The sequence below is a fragment of the Schistocerca gregaria genome, chromosome 2 (genome assembly GCF_023897955.1).
Source record: "Schistocerca gregaria isolate iqSchGreg1 chromosome 2, iqSchGreg1.2, whole genome shotgun sequence".
NCBI classification, from domain to species: Eukaryota; Metazoa; Arthropoda; class Insecta; order Orthoptera; family Acrididae; genus Schistocerca; species Schistocerca gregaria.
Window position 1 is genome coordinate 179,366,658 of NC_064921.1, and position 20,917 is coordinate 179,387,574.

Here is a 20,917-nt window from a genome sequence, read left to right on the forward strand (position 1 = left end):
AGACACGGCTCTAGGCTTGTACCAACCTCTTGTTTGTTGAAGTGCATTTTGTGTGCCAAAGTTTCTGCTGTGTTCCCCCGTGTTTTTCACAAAATAAGCGACATTCTAGTCTATGACACTGGAAACAGCATTGAGTTGTCTTCTGCACATAGAGTTTTTTTTTATAACATAGGGAGTTGAGGTCAGAGAACGAAGATTCATGCAATTTGTCTGCTGGCTGTCGTACTACCGGGTCTCCCGCCCACCATCCAGTGCTGATGGGCACACGGTTTGCAAGTTTTGGGGAAGCTCTTGTCCCAGCAGCACCACAGACGAATACAGCGTTCTTTTGTCAAGTACTGGTACAGGCTTCAAACAGAAGATAATTATTTTATTTACCTGTGTGTTCAGTAGATTAATTTGTAAATTTCTTTTGGATTTGTATACTTAGTAGACACAGTTTCACATTTTAAAAACTGCGTAATGTAGAATTCTACTATCTTTAGTATGGATAGTGACTGATTACTATGTTCATATGCAGGCTTAGATTCTCACCCTTCGCTCATAGCTCCAGGTGCTACTTTCAGTCATGTTTCTCGAGTATTTTGCCAGTAGGCATCACTGCGAGTGGTGAGGGGACAGACAAAGGGATCCAAGGCACGTCCACCATACCTCACATCTCCACAGGTCAGTCCAGTACTGCGGGTGCCTCAGTTACTTTCGGAACTAAGGTTGACGCCACACCCATGGTCAAGTGGGAGGTCATTCCAAGATGTGGGAGGCACTGAAAGACTTCCTGGGGCCGATCGAAATGCATTCCCAGTTCATCCGACAAACAGGTTTCAGCTGCTGTCTGTGCCTGATAAAGATCTTGTACCTGATGCAGTCTCTTGTCCTGTTTCAGAAAAAGCCATTCAGCCTGCAGGATCCAGGCATTTACGCAGGGTGGTATTACTGGTAGATGGAAGCTCCAATGTAATGGGGCGCCTTAGGGATATGGCTGCCAAGGGGGCGAAGAAGTCCAATGTGACTCTATGCATACCGAAGGGGGTCATCCCAGATGTGGAACGGGTCCTTCAGGATGCCATGAAGAGCACAGGGTGCAGCCAGCTGCAAGTGGTGGCTCATGTTGGTACTGATGACGTGTGTCACGTCGAGTGGAAGTCTGAATCAGAGGGTCAGACGGTTCTGCGACTGTGTAGGCTTCAGATTCCTTGATTTCCACCATGAGGTGTTGGGATATCGTGTACCGCTTAAAAGTTCAGGCGTGCGTTACACACAGGAAGCGGCTACGTGGGCAGTGCGGGCAATATGGAGTGGAATAGGCGGATTTTTGGGTTAGAAGATCGTGTGAAAGAACAAAAAGGACTTCAGTCGCAAAGGGAGCAGGTAAAATATGGGATGAAGGTGACGTAGGAACCATCTGTATCATAGTAGTAAATTGTCATCGCTGTGTTGGGAAGGAACCAGAGCTCCAGCTGCAAATAGAAAGCGCCGAAGTTCAAATCGTTACCTGCACTGAAAGATGCCTAAAGCCAGAAATAAATACAACCGAAATTTTGGCAAAGGACCTAACGGTGTTCAGAAATGGCAACGTCGTCTTTATTGCAGGTCGAAGTAGTTTATCTGGTAGCGAAATTGAAATAACTCTTGTTAGTATGGGTAAAGGTTATACTTGACAACTGGAATAAATTAATAACTGGTTCCTTTTACTGACAGCCTGACTCAGATGATACATTTACTGAAACGTTAAAAGAAAACTTGAGTATCATCTCAAATAGGTACCTCACTCATACAGTTATAGTTGGTGGTGACTTCAGTTACCATCGGTAAGTTGGCGAAAATAAATATTCAAAGCCAATGGTGACTATAAAACATCGTCCGAAATTGTCTAAATGCGTTCTCTGAAAATTATTTTGAGCAATTAATTCAGGAAAGGTTGCGAAAATATACTTCACCTCTTAGTAACAAATAATCTCAAGGAAATATGTAGTATAGACAGCATTATGACGGTTACAGGGATTAGTGATCACAAGGTCGTTGTTGTGAGGACTGGATTTCGTAACATCCAAACCCACCAAAACAAAACGCAAAGGACATCTATTTTTAAAAAAGTAGGTAATATTTCGCTTGACGCCTTCCTAAAATACAGTCTCCATTCCTTCCAAACTATGTAAGTGTAGATCAGACGTGCGTTTAATTCAGAGAAATAGTATCGCCAACAATCGAGAAATTTATGCCAAATAAATTAGTAAGAGACGAAACTGACCCCTATACAAAACAGGTCAGAACGCTGTTGCAGAAGCTGCGAAATAGGCTTGTCAGATTCAAAGGAAAGCAAAATCCCCAAGATTGATCAAGTTTTACAGGAGTTCGAAATTTAGGGCGAATTTCAAAGTGAGATGCTTCTAATAGTTTCCACAGCAAAAAAGTGTCTCGAAATCTGGCAGAAAACCCACAAAGATTCTGGTTATACGTAAAGGACACTGGCTGCAAGACATAAGAAATACCTTCACTGCTCCATAACGATTGTACTGTTATCGATGACGGTGCCACTAATGTAGGATTACTAAATATGATTCTCCGAAATTAATTCACCAAAGAACTCAAAGTAAATACTTTAAGAACTGCTCCGAACATGAGTAACTTAGTAGATATCCTTGGTGTAGCGAAGCAGCTCAAATCACTTAATAAAGGCAAGTCTTCCGTGCCAGGTTGCATACCTACCAATTATATTCCTTTCAGAGTATGTTTACATAATAGTTCCATACCTAGCAATGATCTAAAACCTCTCGCTCGACGACAGACTCGTACCAGAAGAATAGAAAGTTGTGCCGGTGAAACCAATACTCAAGGAAGGAACTAGGACTAACCCGCTAAATTACAGACCAACATCACTGAGGTCGATTAGAAGCAGGATTTTTGAACCTGAATTACGTTCGAATACTGCGAAGTTCTGCGAAGAAAAGGATCTATTGACACACAGTGAGTACGAGTTCAGAAAATATCACTCGTGTGCAACACAACTAGTTCTTTATTCTCAGGAAGTAATGAGTGCTCGCGACAGGGGATCTCAAACTCATTCCACATTTTTTGGATTTCCAGTAGACTTTTAATACCGTTCTTCACAAGCGGCTTCGAAGAAACTGCGTGACTATAGACAAACGTCTCAGTTGTGTAACTACTTGTAGGTTCACGATTTTCTGTCAGAAATGTCCCAGTACGTATTAACTGAGGAAGGTCATCGAGTAAAGCGTAAGTGATATCTGGCGTTACTCAAGGAAGCGTTATAAGCCCCTGCTGTTCCTAAGTTATATAAATGATTTAGGTACAATATGAACAGTGTTCTTCGACAGTTAGCTGGTGAGATGGTGATACTGTCATTTAACTTTTAGTAAAAACATCAGAAGATCAAACCCAAGTACAAAATGTTTTATACAAGATACCTGTATGGTGCGAAAAGTGACAATTGACTAAATAATGAAAACTGCGAGGTCGTCCATATCATTTCTAAAGGGAATCCGATAAATTTCGTCTACACGGTGAAGCATACTAATCTAAAGACTGTCAATCCAACTAATTAGGTTCAAAAATGGTTCAAATGTCTCTGAGCACTATGGGACTTAACATCTTAGGTCGTCAGTCCCCTAGAACTTAGAACTACTTAAACTTAACTAACCTAAGGACATCACACACATCCATGCCCGAGGCAGGATTCGAACCTGCGACCGTAGCTGTCGCGCGGCTCCGGGCTGAGCGCCTAGAACCGCGAGACCACCGCGGCCGGCCAACTAATTAGGCACTACCTAGAGACAACAGTTACAGATAACTTAAATTGCAACGAGGCTATAGATAACGCTGTGGGGAATGCGAACCAGAGACTGCGTTTTATTGGAAGAACACGTAGTAGATGGAGTGTCACGGATAAGACACGCGAATAGTGGTGTCTATAATTAAAACAAAGGCGGTTTTCGATGCGGTGAGATCTTTTCAAGAAATCTGAATCTCTAACTTTCTCCTCAAAATGCGAAAATGTTTTGTGGACACCCACCTACAAGGGGAGACATGATCATCGTTATAAAATAAGAGAAATCAGAGCTCACATGAAGAGATTTAAGTGTTCATATTTCCTGCGCGCTGTTAGGGAGTAGAAGGGTAGAGTAACAGCATGAAAGTGGTTCGACGAACCCTCTGCCAGGCACTTAACTGCGAACTGCAGAAAAGTTAAGTGTTGCATTCCAGGCTAGTGCGATCCATAATTTGTGTTCTCTCTACCTAATTTTTCTGGCACGTAACTAGAGTTGCCTATTTGATTAAAATTTGTGATTTTGTATGATTAACTTTGAATCTGTGAGCTGCCCAAGTAAAGATATCTTGTTGAGTTTTCTTCATGCAGTCTTCCATATAATTTGGTGCCTCCCCATCGTATTAACATTATTTTGTATCAGTTCAATCGACTTTGACAGAACTTTGCTCTCTGTCAATTACTTGAGACCTATGTCGAACTTTTAGAGCAAATAAAAATCTGTTGTACTCAGACTTGACTTAAATTTCAAGATCCCTTAATTGTTCAGCAAGTTTTTCATGGTTAGGTGACCCACTAATAACAAATACAACCTGTTTTACAACAAAGATTGTTGTTCTCATTGTGACGCGTTATTGTTAGCTCATCTTGTTTGATTATTCGTAGGTTTGTTCGTTAGGGAGAGTTGTATTTATTTCTCTTAGGATTATACAGGGTGTTACAGATAAAAGCGCCCCGGAGAACAGAATTCCAGGGTACAAAGAAGCACAGCAGAGGAAAAGAAATACACTACTGGCCATTAAAGTTGCTACACCAAGAAATGCAGATGATAAACGGGTATTCATTGGACAAATATATTATACTAGAACTGACATGTGATTACATTTTCACGCAATTTGGGTGCATAGATCCTGAGAAATCAGTACCCAGAACAACCACCTCTGGCCGTAGTAACGTCCCTGATACGCCTGGGCATTGAGTCAAACAGAGCTTGGATGGCGTGTACAGGTACAGCTGCCCATGCAGCTTCAACACGATACCACAGTTCATCAAGAGTAGTGACTGGCGTATTGTGACGAGCCACTTGCTTGGAAACCATTGACCAGACGTTTTCAATTGGTGACAGATCTGGAGAATGTGCTGGCCAGGGCAGCAGTCGAACATTTTCTGTATCTAGAAAGGCCCGTGTAGGACCTGCAACATGCGGTCGTGCATTATCCTGCTGAAATGTAGGATTTCGCAGGTATCGAATGAAGAGTAGAGCCACGGGTCGTAACACATCTGAAATGTAACGTCCACTGTTCAAAGTGCCGCCAGTGCGAACAAGAGGTGACCGAGACGTGTAACCAATGGCACCCCATACCATCACGCCGGGTGATACGCCAGTATGGCCATGACGAATACACGCTTCCAATGTGCGTCCACCGCGAAGTGGCCAAACACGGATGCGACTACCATGATGCTGTAAACAGAACCTGGATCATCCGAAAAAGTGATGTTTTGCCATTCGTCCAACCAGGTTCGTCGTTGACTACACCATCGCAGGCCCTCCTGTCAGTGATGCTGCGTCAAGGGTAACCACAGCCATGGTCTCCGAGCTGATAGTCCATGCTGCTACAAACGCCGTCGAACTGTGCGTGCAGATGATTGTTGTCTTGCAAACGTCTCCATCTGCTGACGGAGGGATCGAGACGTGGTTGCGCGATCCGTTACAGCCATGCGGATAAGATGCCTGTCATCTCGACTGCTAGTGATACGAGGGCGTTGGGGTCCAGCACGGCGTCCGTATTACCCTCCTGAACCCACCGACTCCATATTCTGCTAACAGTCATTGGATCTCGACCAACGCGAGCAGCAATGTCGCGATATGATAAACCGCAATCACGATAGGCTACAATCCGACCTTTATCAAAGTCAGAAACGTGATGGTATGCATTTCTCCTCCTTACGCGAGGCATCACAACAACGTTTCACCAGGCAACGCCGGTCAACTGCAGTTTGTGTATGAGAAATCGGTTGGAAACTTTCCTTATGTCAGCACGTTGTAGGTGTCGCTACCGGCGCCAACCTTGTGTGAATGCTATGAAAAGCTAATCATTTGCATATCACAGCATCTTCTTCCTGTCGGTTAAATTTCGCGTGTGTAGCACGTCATCTTCGTGGTGTAGCAATTTTAATAGCCAGTAGTGTACATTATTAATAATCTGACTATAGCAGACGTTGAAAATGACCACCATTCACCTCTTGGCAGTTTTTGGTCCTGGTCAGCAAGTGCAAGTTTGTGAAGGCGGATCGAAGCAGGACTGCTGGAATTGCTGCAGTATTATCCGAAATTTCCTGTTGCAGTTCTTAAAGACTATGGCGCTTGTTTCGATATACTTTAGACCTGATGGCTGCCCACACAAAGTAATAGCACACTGATAGATCAGGTGCCCTGGGTACCCAGCAAGAGCTGCGATCAGACTGGCCTCTGCTGACAACTCCGTCAGGCGCGAAGATTATGGAAATATGCTCCAAGGTTCGGCCGGTTGTACGGACAGATGCTCCAGCCTGGTGGGATATGGTTATATGCATACATTCAGGTCTAATCGTATCCATTCGTCCGGGCCACTTTTATTTGCCCCACCCTGTAAGTTTGCTGTGTATTGTTTCATTATTATTTGGCTAACGGTCTTGCAACATTCAGACGGTCGCGCTTCAGTGGCCGCGTGGTTTAAGGCACCATGTCATGGATTGCGCGGCCCCTCCTTCCAGTGGGTTTGAGTGTGTGTGTGTGTTTTGTTCTTAGCATAAGTTAGTTTAAGTAGTGTGTAAGTCTACGGGCCGATGACCTCAGCAGTTTGGTCCCTTAGGCATTCACACAGATTTGATTTGAACATTCAGACGTAATAAACTGCAATATTTTTATAACGATGCCATATCATAAGGTAGTTTCACGGCACATTGACCATACAGGAAAATCCACACAACTTTCAATTTTCACACGGTGACTTTGAACTGCTGAACAATTAAAAGTGACAGCAGGATGAAGAATCACTGTCATTCCATGTATATAAATCAGGTGCGACCTCAACTTTATATTATAAATAACGGCAGGCGTTTATGCAGTGTTACCCTTAACATATTTATATTTCTGAATTGCTAAAACGTTGCACGGTGCCAGTTTTAGGTTGCCCATGTAATGGTTTCCTAGAGCAAAAAAATTTCTTTGAACATTTAACATAATTATTTACCAAATTTTAAAAATTAAACTGCTGTAATAATCTACTTATAAAGATAACCTTAAAGTTAATGGATTAAAATATAAGTAAAGTATTACAGTTAGAAACTGCAGGTATGTCTCGACGCAGTGTAGCTTACAGCGCGCAAATTCAAATTATCCAGGTTATACTCATCCAATATTTGAGAATGACAGCACATTGTGACCCCCAAAAAAGTTTGCACGTAATTTTAAACCTTTTCCGAAACTTTTTCTGGCTAACAGTCGCTACAAAACAATGAAAAAGAGAAACGTTTATCGCTTACTATATTTTCTCTGTTCATTAGGCATGACGTTTTAGTTTATTACGCCTTTAAAACTAACTCTATACGCAATATATGTTGGAGACTGTATCCACAAATTTATATGATTTTGCAACATGTAGTTCAGGAGTTATGACATTGTAACTATTGAGAGGATGAAAAACTGGCTTATCTTGAAATGGACTGCAATTTACCCTCATTTTATTCATTCAGTGTTCGATTATTTAAAGACTCAGGATGGGTCTGACTTATACTTTAAGAAATAAGAATAAAGGAAATATTAGTTTCCTTTATTTTCTCTGACTTTTATCGCTATTCGAAATTTTGAATTGAGACCTTGTTTTGTAAATTAAATTAAAGCTGGCGGCGGGGGGGGGGGGGGGGGGGAGAACTTTTGATGTCAGCTGTGTTGGGACTTTATGCGGAATCAATAGCGATAAAGGAAAAATTTATGCCAAACCAAGATTCGAACCCAGGATCTCCTGCTTTCTAGGCAATTGTGTAAACCACGCACCACTCAGATACAGTGTTCATCGGAACTGCTCAGACTATATCGGCACCCCTCTTGGTCTACTCCATTCTTACCTTAGTTCTAGGGTAGAACAGACACCCCACATTTATACAATTGGTTTCCCTCTATGAGTAATGACTCCACCACCTTCAGTGCGAATGCACAGTTACGTCCGATCTGCGGAAATGTCAAAGTAGCGAGCATGGAGGACATTGACAGGATCTGTGTACAGGTGGCGCTGTGTGGGAATATGGGTCGAGCGGGAGACGTGCCGAAACAGTCTGCTCAGTTTCGATAAACACTGTGTATCCGCGTGGCGCAATGGTTTATGGAACTGCTAGGCAAGCATGAGGTCTCGGGTTTGTTTGAATACTGGTCTGGCACACATTTTCACTCATTGCTGCTGGTTCCGCATAAAGTTCTGATGCAGCTGACATTAATAGTCCTTTTCATTCCCTTTCCTTTCTCCCTCCTTCACCTTCAATTTACATGAAATGTATCACAGCTACAGATTCCTCCTTGCATCTATTTTTTTGGACATGTTCGGAAGAACAGATACCATGCATTTATACAATTGAGGTCATATTGTGACTGGCTTAAAAGAATTATATATGAGGCAATATTTGAGCTACTGATAAAGGAAGACAAAGTTGAGAGGTAAAAGGAATAGAATGTCGTAAAAGTTAAAAACAGTGGGCACAGCCATCCAACAAAATTCATTAATAATTAATAAAGGAAATAAATCTCCTGAACGAGTGTGCTATCATGGTGGATATTTTGTGAAAAAAACGATTAAATAGCTTAATATATTTTATCTTCCACCTTTAAGATTTCAGATTTCATCTTCCACCTTTAAGCTCACAGGTTTTCAAATCTCGTCTGGTGGTGCAGTCGCCAACAATCAGTCGTTCAGACCTGACGTTCTGGGCGACTTTCCCAAACTTTCCTCCTTTTCCTGAGACTCACTTTTCTTTCACCTCTCTTCCTTCTCCTTCAACCATTCTGCCAGAAGAATGAGCCACTGCCTCTGATAGCTTGCAGAATTCAATAATTTTATGTGTGTTTTTCCTGCCGCCTCTTGGTGACTAGATTTTTGTCCATCTAATTACATCGACTATTTCGTCATTTATAATGTCGTTTCGGATACTACCTCAATGAGATCTGTAATTAAGATTAAATGAACGTCAGAATGAGCAGTCACTGGTGTGACATGCGCTCGGGAATGTGACGTGTTGTCCTGTTGCTGGTTGGGCCATACCTTACCTCGAGCTTGCTAGGACGGCATGGCTCCCACTGGCTGTGCAGCAACTGGCGTGGCTGTAGGAGCAAGTTACTGGTTCTTCTACAAGATAGAGCTGCCTTCCAAAAGATATTTATATAATCATCTAAATTTACATCCTTTGTAATCTATGTTAAAAGTCAACACATTTTAGTACATAGTTTTGCCAAATCTGAGCTTCTATGGTTCGATTTTTATGTATCGGACATGTGTAATTATAAGAGCAAATACAGCTTTTATAATCACAACAGCACGTTAAAGCAGATATATTTAATACTAAAGTTTATGAGGCTGTTGCATCAAAATCCCTTGACGTTGAAAACTTCTACGACCGTATAATCATTCTCGTCTTCTTTTCGAACTCCAGTCATATGCACTTACAGTTAACTCTGTCCCCTAATTGATCCCTTTCCATCTAACTGTACTTTCTTTGTCACTGTTCACATTACAAATTCCCACATCTTGTACCCTACAGCAGGTGTGCGCCAAGGCTCTTTCTTCTTTCCTGTGTATCCTCTACACGGCTGATACCCTGTCCAATCGCCCTTCAGTATGCGGATGCGACTGCATTCCTAGACCTCTATCCAATATTCCAAAAATCTCAATGATATCTTCAACACCATCGTAACCAGTTTTCCTCCTGGTGCTGCCATTGGCTCCTGAAGATAAATCCTTCCAAGGGACAGACAATAATTATAGGATGAACCACTCATAGCTTCTGTATCCATGACATTTACTTTACATGAACCATACCACTGAGTTACCTAATACACGAAAAAGTCTTGGACTAACCCTAGACTACCACCTGGGAACCTCATCCAGCAAAAAGGCCACAATAGGGTAAAAATACTGAAATTACTAAATGGCCGAAAATGGTGATGCTCCCTATCCTCTCCTACGCCTATGTTGCTTGGATATCTACTCTACCCAAGTTAGATCGCTCCCTCGAAATCCTTGCGTGCAGTGGACTCCGTCTTGATTTCTGCATCCATTTACCTTCCTCCACATGGAACATTTACGACCTAATTCTTACCTTATTTATCTACACTGTACACTTCTGCAAATTCTGTGCTACGTGCAACTATTTGTAGGTTCTAATAATCCAGTTACTTCTCCCCTGACCACCAATCCTCGTCTGCTGACGCACCTTTAACACATCCCCCCATCCCTACACCTACACACAATCCATATTCTGTCCCAACGCAACTTCAACGTAGACAATGAAGTTTATCTCGATATTTACCCATCATATCAACTGTAACTATTCTCCACACATCCCACTTCTCACCAGGGTTCCCCCCTCCCTCTTCCCTCTGCATCTCTCCCCATCCATTCTCTTGATACCAACAGACTCCTCGTCACTTTGTTGTACCACTCTCCATCCAAGCACCCACCTTCATCTCCATACATACTACCCTACAGACCCCTAAAATTTTACCCACATTCTTTAACCTTATTGAACACATTTTCCAATCACTAAATGATTTTTTTCCGGCGCAGGTGAAAGTGCAGTGCTGTTTTATAGAAGAATGTTACCATTTGTGCACTGTTTAAAATACACTCCTGGAAATGGAAAAAAGAACACATTGACACCGGTGTGTCAGACCCACCATACTTGCTCCGGACGCTGCGAGAGGGCTGTACAAGCAATGATCACACGCACGGCACAGCGGACACACCAGGAACCGCGATGTTGGCCGTCGAATGGCGCTAGCTGCGCAGCATTTGTGCACCGCCGCCGTCAGTGTCAGCCAGTTTGCCGTGGCATACGGAGCTCCATCGCAGTCTTTAACACTGGTAGCATGCCGCGACAGCGTGGACGTGAACCGTATGTGCAGTTGACGGACTTTGAGCGAGGGCGTATAGTGGGCATGCGGGAGGGCGGGGGGCGTGAGGTCTCCACAGTACATCGATGTTGTCGCCAGTGGTCGGCGGAAGGTGCACGTGCCCGTCGACCTGGGACCGGACCGCAGCGACGCACGGATACACGCCAAGACCGTAGGATCCTACGCAGTGCCGTAGGGGACCGCACCGCCACTTCCCAGCAAATTAGGGACACTGTTGCTCCTGGGGTATCGGCGAGGACCATTCGCAACCGTCTCCATGAAGCTGGGCTACGGTCCCGCACACAGTTAGGCCGTCTTCCGCTCACGCCCCAACATCGTGCAGCCCGCCTCCAGTGGTGTCGCGACAGGCGTGAATGGAGGGACGAATGGAGACGTGTCGTCTTCAGCGATGAGAGTCGCTTCTGCCTTGGTGCCAATGATGGTCGTATGCGTGTTTGGCGCCGTGCAGGTGAGCGCCACAATCAGGACTGCATACGACCGAGGCACACAGGACCAACACCCGGCATCATGGTGTGGGGAGCGATCTCCTACACTGGCCATACACCTCTGGTGATCGTCGAGGGGACACTGAATAGTGCACGGTACATCCAAACCGTCATCGAACCCATCGTTCTACCATTCCTAGACCGGCAAGGGAACTTGCTGTTCCAACAGTACAATGCACGTCCGCATGTATCCCGTGCCACCCAACGTGCTCTAGAAGGTGTAAGTCCACTACCCTGGCTAGCAAGATCTCCGGATCTGTCCCCCATTGAGCATGTTTGGGACTGGATGAAGCGTCGTCTCACGAAGTCTGCACGTCCAGCACGAACGCTGGTCCAACTGAGGCGCCAGGTGGAAATGGCATGGCAAGCCGTTCCACAGGACTACATCCAGCATCTCTAAGATCGTCTCCATGGGAGAATAGCAGCCTGCATTGCTGCGAAAGGTGGATATGCACTGTACTAGTGCCGACATTGTGCATGCTCTGTTGCCTGTGTCTATGTGCCTGTGGTTCTGTCAGTGTGATCATGTGATGTATCTGACCCCAGGAATGTGTCAATGAAGTTTCCCCTTCCTGGGACAATGAATTCACGGTGTTCTTATTTCAATTTCCAGGAGTGTATGTAATTTTTTTGTTTCTTTATTTATCTTTAAGTTCTTTAATTTTAATTTAAACAACAGACAAAAGCAAAAGTTACAGTGTTTCTGTAAATGTCAACAAATATCATCCTTTTATAGATCTTAAAAAAATCTGCAAAATTTTCACTTTTAATTAAAGGCCTATTTGTCTAATCTTCATTTTTTAAAGTTTTTGGCTGAATAGAGGAGTTGAAACAAAAATACAGAAAAAACTAGTGTTGTACAGATGTGACTGTAAAACTGATTTAGCGAATACTAATTGTCACATCTTGGTAAGCTCCACAAGAATTTACTAAAGCTAACTCTACGAATGTGCAACTGCAGCCAGTAAAGCTATATTGTATAATTTGACTCTGAATGTTTGTAATTTCAAAGACTGTCATTTTATGAGTATGACCTGAAGAAAGAAGGCAATGTGCCCCACACTTCGACCACCTCTCGGCTAGCACTTGAATCTTTGTAAATTTTTTGAGTCGAGTTGATAGTTGACACTCCATTTAGACATACGTTTTACTGATACATAACGTTGTTTTAGCAGTTTTTTTTTTACTTTTTAGTTTTTCTTCTGTTGTAACATGATCGTACATAGCAAACTCCTCTCATTCTTATGTTCCATAAACCATAATTACAGATCTGATGTTATAAATTAAGAAATAATTAAGGACCTAGATGGCTATATTCTTAAAACTCAATAGAACAACGTACACCTCATGTTTGCTCTGGTCACAATGGCGACAGCGAAGATGGCAAAGACGATCAAAAAGTTTCCGTTTGAGGCCGTTGCTGCAGCGTAGCGCAACTCTGATGCGGATATATAAGCATCGAAATGTAGACAAGGCAAGTGTCTTTCCGACGTACATGCAGGAATCGAGGAAACGTGAACTACTTCGACAGTGCTATCAAATGCTTCCTAACAGGATCAACGTGCTGTTATTCTTTTTTTGGCTGCCGAAGGACAAATACCGGTAGACATCTATTAGAGAACGAAGAATGTGTATATGGCAGCATGTCTGTCTAGACCATCGTTGTGAAATGGTACGCCACTCAAGCACTGGACCTTTAGCCCTGGTCTCTTTCCATGTGATTATCACGCCTTCCGTCCGCCCCGATAGCTAAATGGTCAGCGTGACGGACTGCCGTCTTAAGGGGCCCGGGTTCGATTCCCGGCTGGTCTGTGATTTTCTCCGCTCAGGGACTGGGTGTTGTGTTGTCTTCATCAGCATTTCATCCCCATCTGGGGCGCAGGTCGCCCAATATGTCGTAATAAGACCTGCACCAAGGCGGCCGGACCTGCCCAGTAAAGGGCCTCCCGTCCAATGACGCCAAACGCTCATTTCCATTTTCCATCACTTCTGCCCCTTTAAAAAGGCCTTGAAGGCTCGACGATTCCTGTCGGACGACGATGTGCAGCAGACAGTTACGGGCTTCTTAACGTAGGAGGACACGGCGTTTTGTCAAACGGATATCTTCAGTTTGATGCATTTGCAGGATGACTGCCTCAGTGCTCAGGGCTATTTTTCCTGATTGGCATACCGGTTCTGTACTGTACGGCCTTCGAACGGAAACGTTTTGATCGCCCCTTGTCTTGTGGTTTGAGAAGTAGATACAGAGTTAGATGAATAGACAGACAGATAGATTGATAGGGAGAAGGTGGGGCAGGGAACGGGACAGAAAGCACTGTATTGTTATCACTCACCTTCCCCGAGGTTGTTGACGATCTTGACGTGCCACTGCATCTGGCGCTCCCTGGAGTCAAACGCCAGAATGACAGTCACATCCTGGCAGATGATCGCTATCGTGTTGGACTCCTTGTCCAACGTGAACCCTGCAATCAACAATATGAGTTAGGGTAACATCCGAAAAAATCGCATTATGCTTGAGGGAAACCTCACTTAAAGAACTAAAATATAGAGGCTACGGTTCAGCCACGCAAGTTGGCGTCCAAATCATAACGAGAGACTGGAAATGTTTCGTTGACTACATTGTTGGAATTTTCTTTTCAAGTATCACTCTTGCGACCCCTCCGACTCTTCAAAGAAACGAACTCGCATGTACGGCATGAAATCTCATATCTCCTGAACTATGTGTTGCACACTGATATATTTTTATGATGAAACACTCCGCGTTTCGACATTTCTCCAGTTTTAAAGGAACTGAATGTAAAAGAAGAAGCACACGACGAGAAAAATATCTACGTCTTGTGCCGTTACTGGCTCTGGGAGCCATAGCATTCACTTCCAAATTCACTTAGTAACTGAGAAAGGATAATGCCAGCTGATGTTCGTCGTAAGAAGTGGATTAAGGTACCAAAATTCTTTTATTTTTTTACGTTTTTTTAAGACAATTAACGCAGATTTGATTCACACTTACAGCATATACGCTCAATAGCAGGAGATCATACAGTTTATTCAGATTCTGTGTTCATCAGTTTTCTTTGATAACTTTGGCATTATCGCACGGGTCATATCAATACGCAAGAAAGGAAATAGGAGTAATCTGATGAATTACAGATCCATATCGCTGACATCGATTTGCAGTAGGACTCTGTAACATAAACTACGTTCGCTGATTCAGAAAATATCGTCCTTATGAAACAAAGCTGGTGCTTTATTCACACGACGTAACGAGTGCTATCGAGAAGGAAGATCAAACTGATTTCAATATTCTACATTTTCAGAAGGCTTTTGACACCGTTCCTCACAAGAGACTGCTAATCAAACTGCGTACCTGTGGACTATCTGTTGTACGACTGGATTTGTGATACCGTAGTAACCGACGGAAAATCATGGCCTTCCCCCAAGGAAATGTTTTAGGCCCTCTGATGCATCCAATCTACATAAACAATGTAGGAGACAATCTGAGCAGCCCTCTTACATTATTTTCAGATGATGCTGTCATTCACCGTCTAGTAAAGTCACCAGAATATCAAAGTCAATTGCAAAATGACTTACACACGATGTCTGTATGGTGTGAAAAGTGGCAACTTTCATTCAGATGAGCTCTAAAAAGAGTCCGTTAAATTTTGGTTCACGATGAATCACACAGATTTAAAGGCTGTCAACTCAACTAAATACGTACCTAGAAATTACAGTTACGAACAAACTTAAATTGGAACGATCACATTGATCAGGGGTTTCCGAACTTTTCTCTGGCGGAATTCTTAAAAAATCTGGTACTTCGGTGGAACACCTTGTTTATTTTGAAGGTTAATAAAGTTAATTAAATTTTAAAAATGATAAAAACTTGTTTTATTATGTGATTACTTCAGTCTTAAAACGTGGTTAATAGCACAGAAATCATAACAAAATTTTAAAAAATAAGAAAGAAAACGCCATGTTATTTATAGAAAAGATCATCGTAAGACAATGAGAAACGGGAGCTCGTACATAAAGATTTAAATGTTAGAGAATAAATCAGTAGAGAAATAGAGGTGGTTCGAAGAACCCCCTGCCAGACACGTAAGTGTGCAATGCAAACTAGTCTAGTAGATATAGATGTATCGCGATCAACTTACTCTTACTAAGTATATGTTCAAACTCGCTCATATGTGGCCACCGAATGATAAAGAAAATAGCACCGCCAAATGGCGCTAGTGTACAGTAGATGGCCTTATCGTAAAAGGAATACGTAATACTTGCTGGATGTCTCATTGGTCTGTCCCTTCTTCTGGTGACTACCATCCATAGATTTCTTTCTAGTCCGTTCTTCTTAATAATTCTTTATTTTGTACTCAATTCGTGCACTCAATTTTTAACAGTCTATGATGGCACCATATTTCAAATGCTTCTAGCTTCTTCTCTTCATTCAGGGTGTCTCACGTTTCACTTCCTTATAGTGTTGTGCTCTAGATGTACACATTCAGGAACTTGTTCCTCAACTGCAATATCAACGCCTGACACCAGTAGAGCTCTTTTATTGAAGAAAGCTTTCTTCTTCTGTGCCATCTACAGGGTGGAAAAACAAATCTGACTCAGAAAATACGAGTACTTCAAGCAACTCATCTTATAACCGCCACAACAGGATCAGATGAATAATAGTATCTGGGCATTTGTAGCGCGATTTCGATATCAAATTGATATGCAGATTAATTAAATTGATCAATTAATCACCCTCGCCCCAGACCACGCCCACCCCCAGATAACGTCACATATTTTCTCAGCTGCACATGTACGTCAGCCCCTCTTTCCCTCCTCTCCCAGCCCCCTTCCCCAAGCCGGCCGAAGTGGCCGAGCGGTTCTAGGCGCTGCAGTCTGGAACCGCGCGACCGCTACGGTCGCAGGTTCGAATCCTGCCTCGGGCATGGATGTGTGTGATGTCCTTAGGTTAGTTAGGTTTAAGTAGTTCTCAGTTCTAGGGGACTGATGACCTCAGGTGTTAAGTCCCATAGTGCTCAGAGCCATTTTTGAACCCCTTCCCCAACCTAGCCAATTGACTGGAATTTTGAATTTTGGCGGAACATTGAAATTGGCGGGAATTTCGAATTTTGGTGGGAATTACTTTGTCCCAGGGTTGTGATGACATCCCATCCCACCCGGGAATTGGCGGCAATTAAAATTGGCAGTACCCTTTCCAGGACTTGAACCCTGATCCTCCTGGGTGGAAAGCCCAAGTCTACCTAACACAATTAAACCACCAGAGACACTTGGAACTAACAGGAAATTAAAAATGTCTGTGTCCTTTTCAGAACTCTAACCCTGATCCTACTGGCTATAAAGCCCAAGTGTACCCCCTGTTGTAGAGGTGGTCTTCAGTCGTGAGACTGGTTTGATGCAGCTCTCCATGCTACTCTATCCTGTGCGAGCTTCTTCATCTCCCAGTATCTACTGCAACCTACATCCTTCTGAATCTGCTTAGTGTATTCATCTCTTGGTCTCCCTCTATGATTTTTACTCTCCACGCTGCCCTCCAATACTAAATTCGTGGTCCTTTGATGCCTCAGAACATGTCCGACCAAGCGATCCCTTCTTCTAGTCAGGTTGTGTCACAAACTTCTCTTCTTCCCAATTCCATTCAATACCTCCTCATTAGTTATGTGATCTACCCATCTAATTTTCAGCATTCTTCTGTAGCACCACATTTCGAAAGCTTCTATTCTCTTCTTGTCCAAACTATTTATCGCCCATGTTTCACTTCCATACGTAGCTACACTCCATACAAATACCTCCTAACACATGGAAAATGTGGAAACTGTACAGATGCGGGAGACGAAGGTTGTTAGTGTACTTTATTTATTTTTGGTCGGGAAACTGACGTAAAAATCGATCATAATTACGCAGTTAATCACAAAGATTGGGCCTAATTACACAACTATATGCATAGAGTTGCACAAGGAGAGCTTAAAAGCGCAATACAGCTCAAAAACTGACGATACCATACAACTGATGTACTCAACATGTACGCCAAAGAAGCGGTGTAGGAAGAGAGAATATTTCAGAAGGGTAATGAAATTGAGAGACAACAGACACCACTGCTGACGTTCGTAAGCAAGGCAGCCATTCTGTGTGGATATAACAAAGATTCTGACGGTTTAGTTTGCACAATATATGGCTTAAGAATGAATAAAGCTTCAGTGATGAAGCGTAGTAGAAAGGATAATAAAGACCTGCTTAACAACCGAACAGGGAACAGAGTAATGCAAGAAGTTAAACAGTTCTCTGAGCTAGGAAGCAATATTTTACATAGGACGATAGAAGGAAGGAAGCTACCAGCACTACAGAGCGGTAAAAATAAATCTGTCACGAAAAATACTTCATGCACCTTAGAACAGGCAACCTAGCTATATCTGAGTAGTAGAATAAGGCCATTTGTAGCGCAATTTCGATATCAAATTGACATGCAAATTAATTAAATTGATCAATTAATCTCCCCCGCCACCGACCACGCCCACCCCATCCCCCGGATGACATCTCATGTTTTCTCAGTAACACGCGTGGCACAGTCCCTCCTATCCCCCTCCCCCACCCCTCTCTACCAACCTACCCTATTGGTGGGAATTTCGAATTTTGGTGGGAATTTCGGACTTTGGTGGGAATTTCGAATTTTGGCGGAAATTTCTTTGTCCAGGGCTGTGCTGACATCCCACTCCACCCGGGAATTGACGGGAAATTAAAATTGGTAATACCCTTTCTGTGACTCGAACCCTGGTCCTTCTGGACGGAAAGCTCAAGTGTACCCCCCAAACGCAACTGAACCACCAGAGGTGTATAGAATCGACAGTAAATTAAAATTGGCTGTGCCCTTTCTGGGACCCAAATGTTGATTCTACTGGACGGAAAGCCCACGTGCACCCCCTAACACATGGAAACTGTCCAGATGCGGGAGAGGAAGGTTAGGTTAGTGTACTTTATTTATTTTTGGACTGGAAACTGACACAAAGATCGATCCTAATTACATAATTACTCACAAAGATCGGGCCTAATTACACAACTATATGCATAGCGTCACACAAGGACAGCATAAGAGCGCAATACAGCTCAACAACTGACGATTCCACGATGTTATCCTGCTGAGAAAAAATTTCGCAATAGCACTCGAAACTAGCGACAGACACACTCAAACTTTACCCTACACCTACAAGCTGGCAGGAAAAAGGCAGAGGGGTGTAAGGTACAATCTTTATTCTTTTTGGTTGGAAACATGTTCAACTGGCGAGATGCTGGTGTTGGACAGGGAAGAGTTTAAAAAGTGTATTACATGTAAGCGTACAGTATCTATAACTGTTTGACGTCAGAGTTCGCAACAGATGCCTGCTCAGAAACCATTCTGCAGCCCAGGTAATCAAAGCCAATACACGCTACCATAACTGATGGGAAAAAACATGCGTCACAGTTCTAATTAAATTTCGAAATTGTCGCCAAGAAAGCAGCACTCGTAATGAATGGGCAATAATGCAGCACACTTACTGGGGGCAAAATCGTCATCCTAAACGACTGCAGAGCGCAGAGGTGGTGGTAGGTGAACGTGCGTTCTTCTCGATGTACAATCGCAAACTGCCGAAAACCAAAGCTTTCTCGCTTCCCCTCACACGTTCCCCTCCCCCCTCCACGATGCACCGCCGAGCGTCTCGCGCCCCTGCTACCATCCTCTAAGGCCGCTGCCCGCACTCGGCTTTCAACCATCTGGCCGCCGCCTGAAGGCAACACTCCTACGGCTGCACAGCAGCGGGTATAGTAAACTAAACAATAGGAGGTAAAAGGATGGCCCCCTCAAGTGCAACTTGTTCGTCTAAAGTATAGTGACACAGCTTCCCCCCTCCCCCCCCCCCCCTCCCCCGACCCCTCGCCCATGGCAGCCAGCTATTCGGCGATGGAGAACAATTGTATTTAGATTCGATTAGTACTTGTTCCATAGACCATGAATACGACTTTTCGTAATGATGTGGAACGTGTCAAGTTAATAATAGATGTGTATAGAATTTATTACATTACACAAAATATTACAGGACATTCAATGTTTTAATTTTTTGTGGGTGTTGGGAAATTACCCACTTACTATTTCAAAAAATTCATCTAATGAGTAGAAGGAGTTGCCATTAAGAAATTCTGTTAATTTCCTTTTAAATGCGATATGGATATCTGTCAGACTTTTGATGCTATTAGGTAAGTGACCAAAGACTTTTGTGGCAGCATAATTTACCCCCTTCTGAGCCAAAGTTAGATATAACCTTGAGTAGTGAACATCATCCTTTCTCCTAGTGTTGTAGCCATGTACACTGCTATTACTTTTGAATTGGTTAATAACAAGTTTCATAAGTGAATATATATATATATATATATATATATATATATATATATATATATATATATATATATATATATATATATATTGTGAGGTTACAGTGAAGATTTCTAGCTCTGTAAATAAATGTCTGCAGGATGATCTTGGATGAGCTCCAGCAATTATTCTGATTACACGCTTTTGTGCAATGAACACTCTTTTACTCAATGATGAGTTACCCCAGAATATGATGCCATACGAAAGCAGAGAATGAAAATAAGCGTGGTAAGCTAATTTACTCAGATGTATATCGCCAAAGTTTGCAATGACCCTAATAGCATAAGTAGCTGAACTCAAACGTTTCAGCAGATCCTCAGTGTGTTTTTTCCAGTTCAACCCCTCATCAATGCATACACCTAGAAATTTTTAATATTCTACCTTAGCTACCAATTTCTGGTCGAAGTCTATATTTATTAATGGTGTCATTCCATTTACTGTGTGGAACTGTATATACTGTGTTTTGTCAAAGTTTAATGAGAGCCCATTTGCAAAGAACCACTTAATGGCCGACTTCGGTAGCCGTACGGTTCTGGCGTTGCAGTCCGGAACCGCGGGGCTGCTACGGTCGCAGGTTCGAATCCTGCCTCGTGCATGGGTGTGTGTGATATCCTTAGGTTAGTTAGGTTTAAGTAGTTCTAAGTTCTAGGGGACTTATGACCTAAGATGTTGAGTCCCATAGTGCTCAGAGCCATTTGAACTATTTTTTGAACCACTTAATGATTTTCTGAAAAACATCGTTTACAATTTCACCAGTTAATTCTTGTCTGTTGGGTGTGATAGCTATACTTGATTCATCGGCAAAATGTACCAGCTTTGCATCATATAGAATGGCAAGTCATTAATATATATTAAGAACA

At 43.0% G+C, this 20,917-nt stretch overlaps 1 protein-coding gene across 3 annotated transcripts in view; it reads right to left on the minus strand.

Moving 5' to 3' along the window:
* Nucleotides 1–20,917, minus strand: part of LOC126336640 (uncharacterized) — a 1,144,005-nt gene that overhangs the window by 70,341 nt on the left and 1,052,747 nt on the right. For all 3 annotated transcript variants that reach the window (XM_050000560.1, XM_050000559.1, XM_050000561.1), the window contains exon 4: nt 13,981–14,109. In XM_050000560.1, coding sequence (XP_049856517.1) covers nt 13,981–14,109 — 129 coding nt within the window. The remainder of the gene's footprint in view (nt 1–13,980; nt 14,110–20,917) is intronic.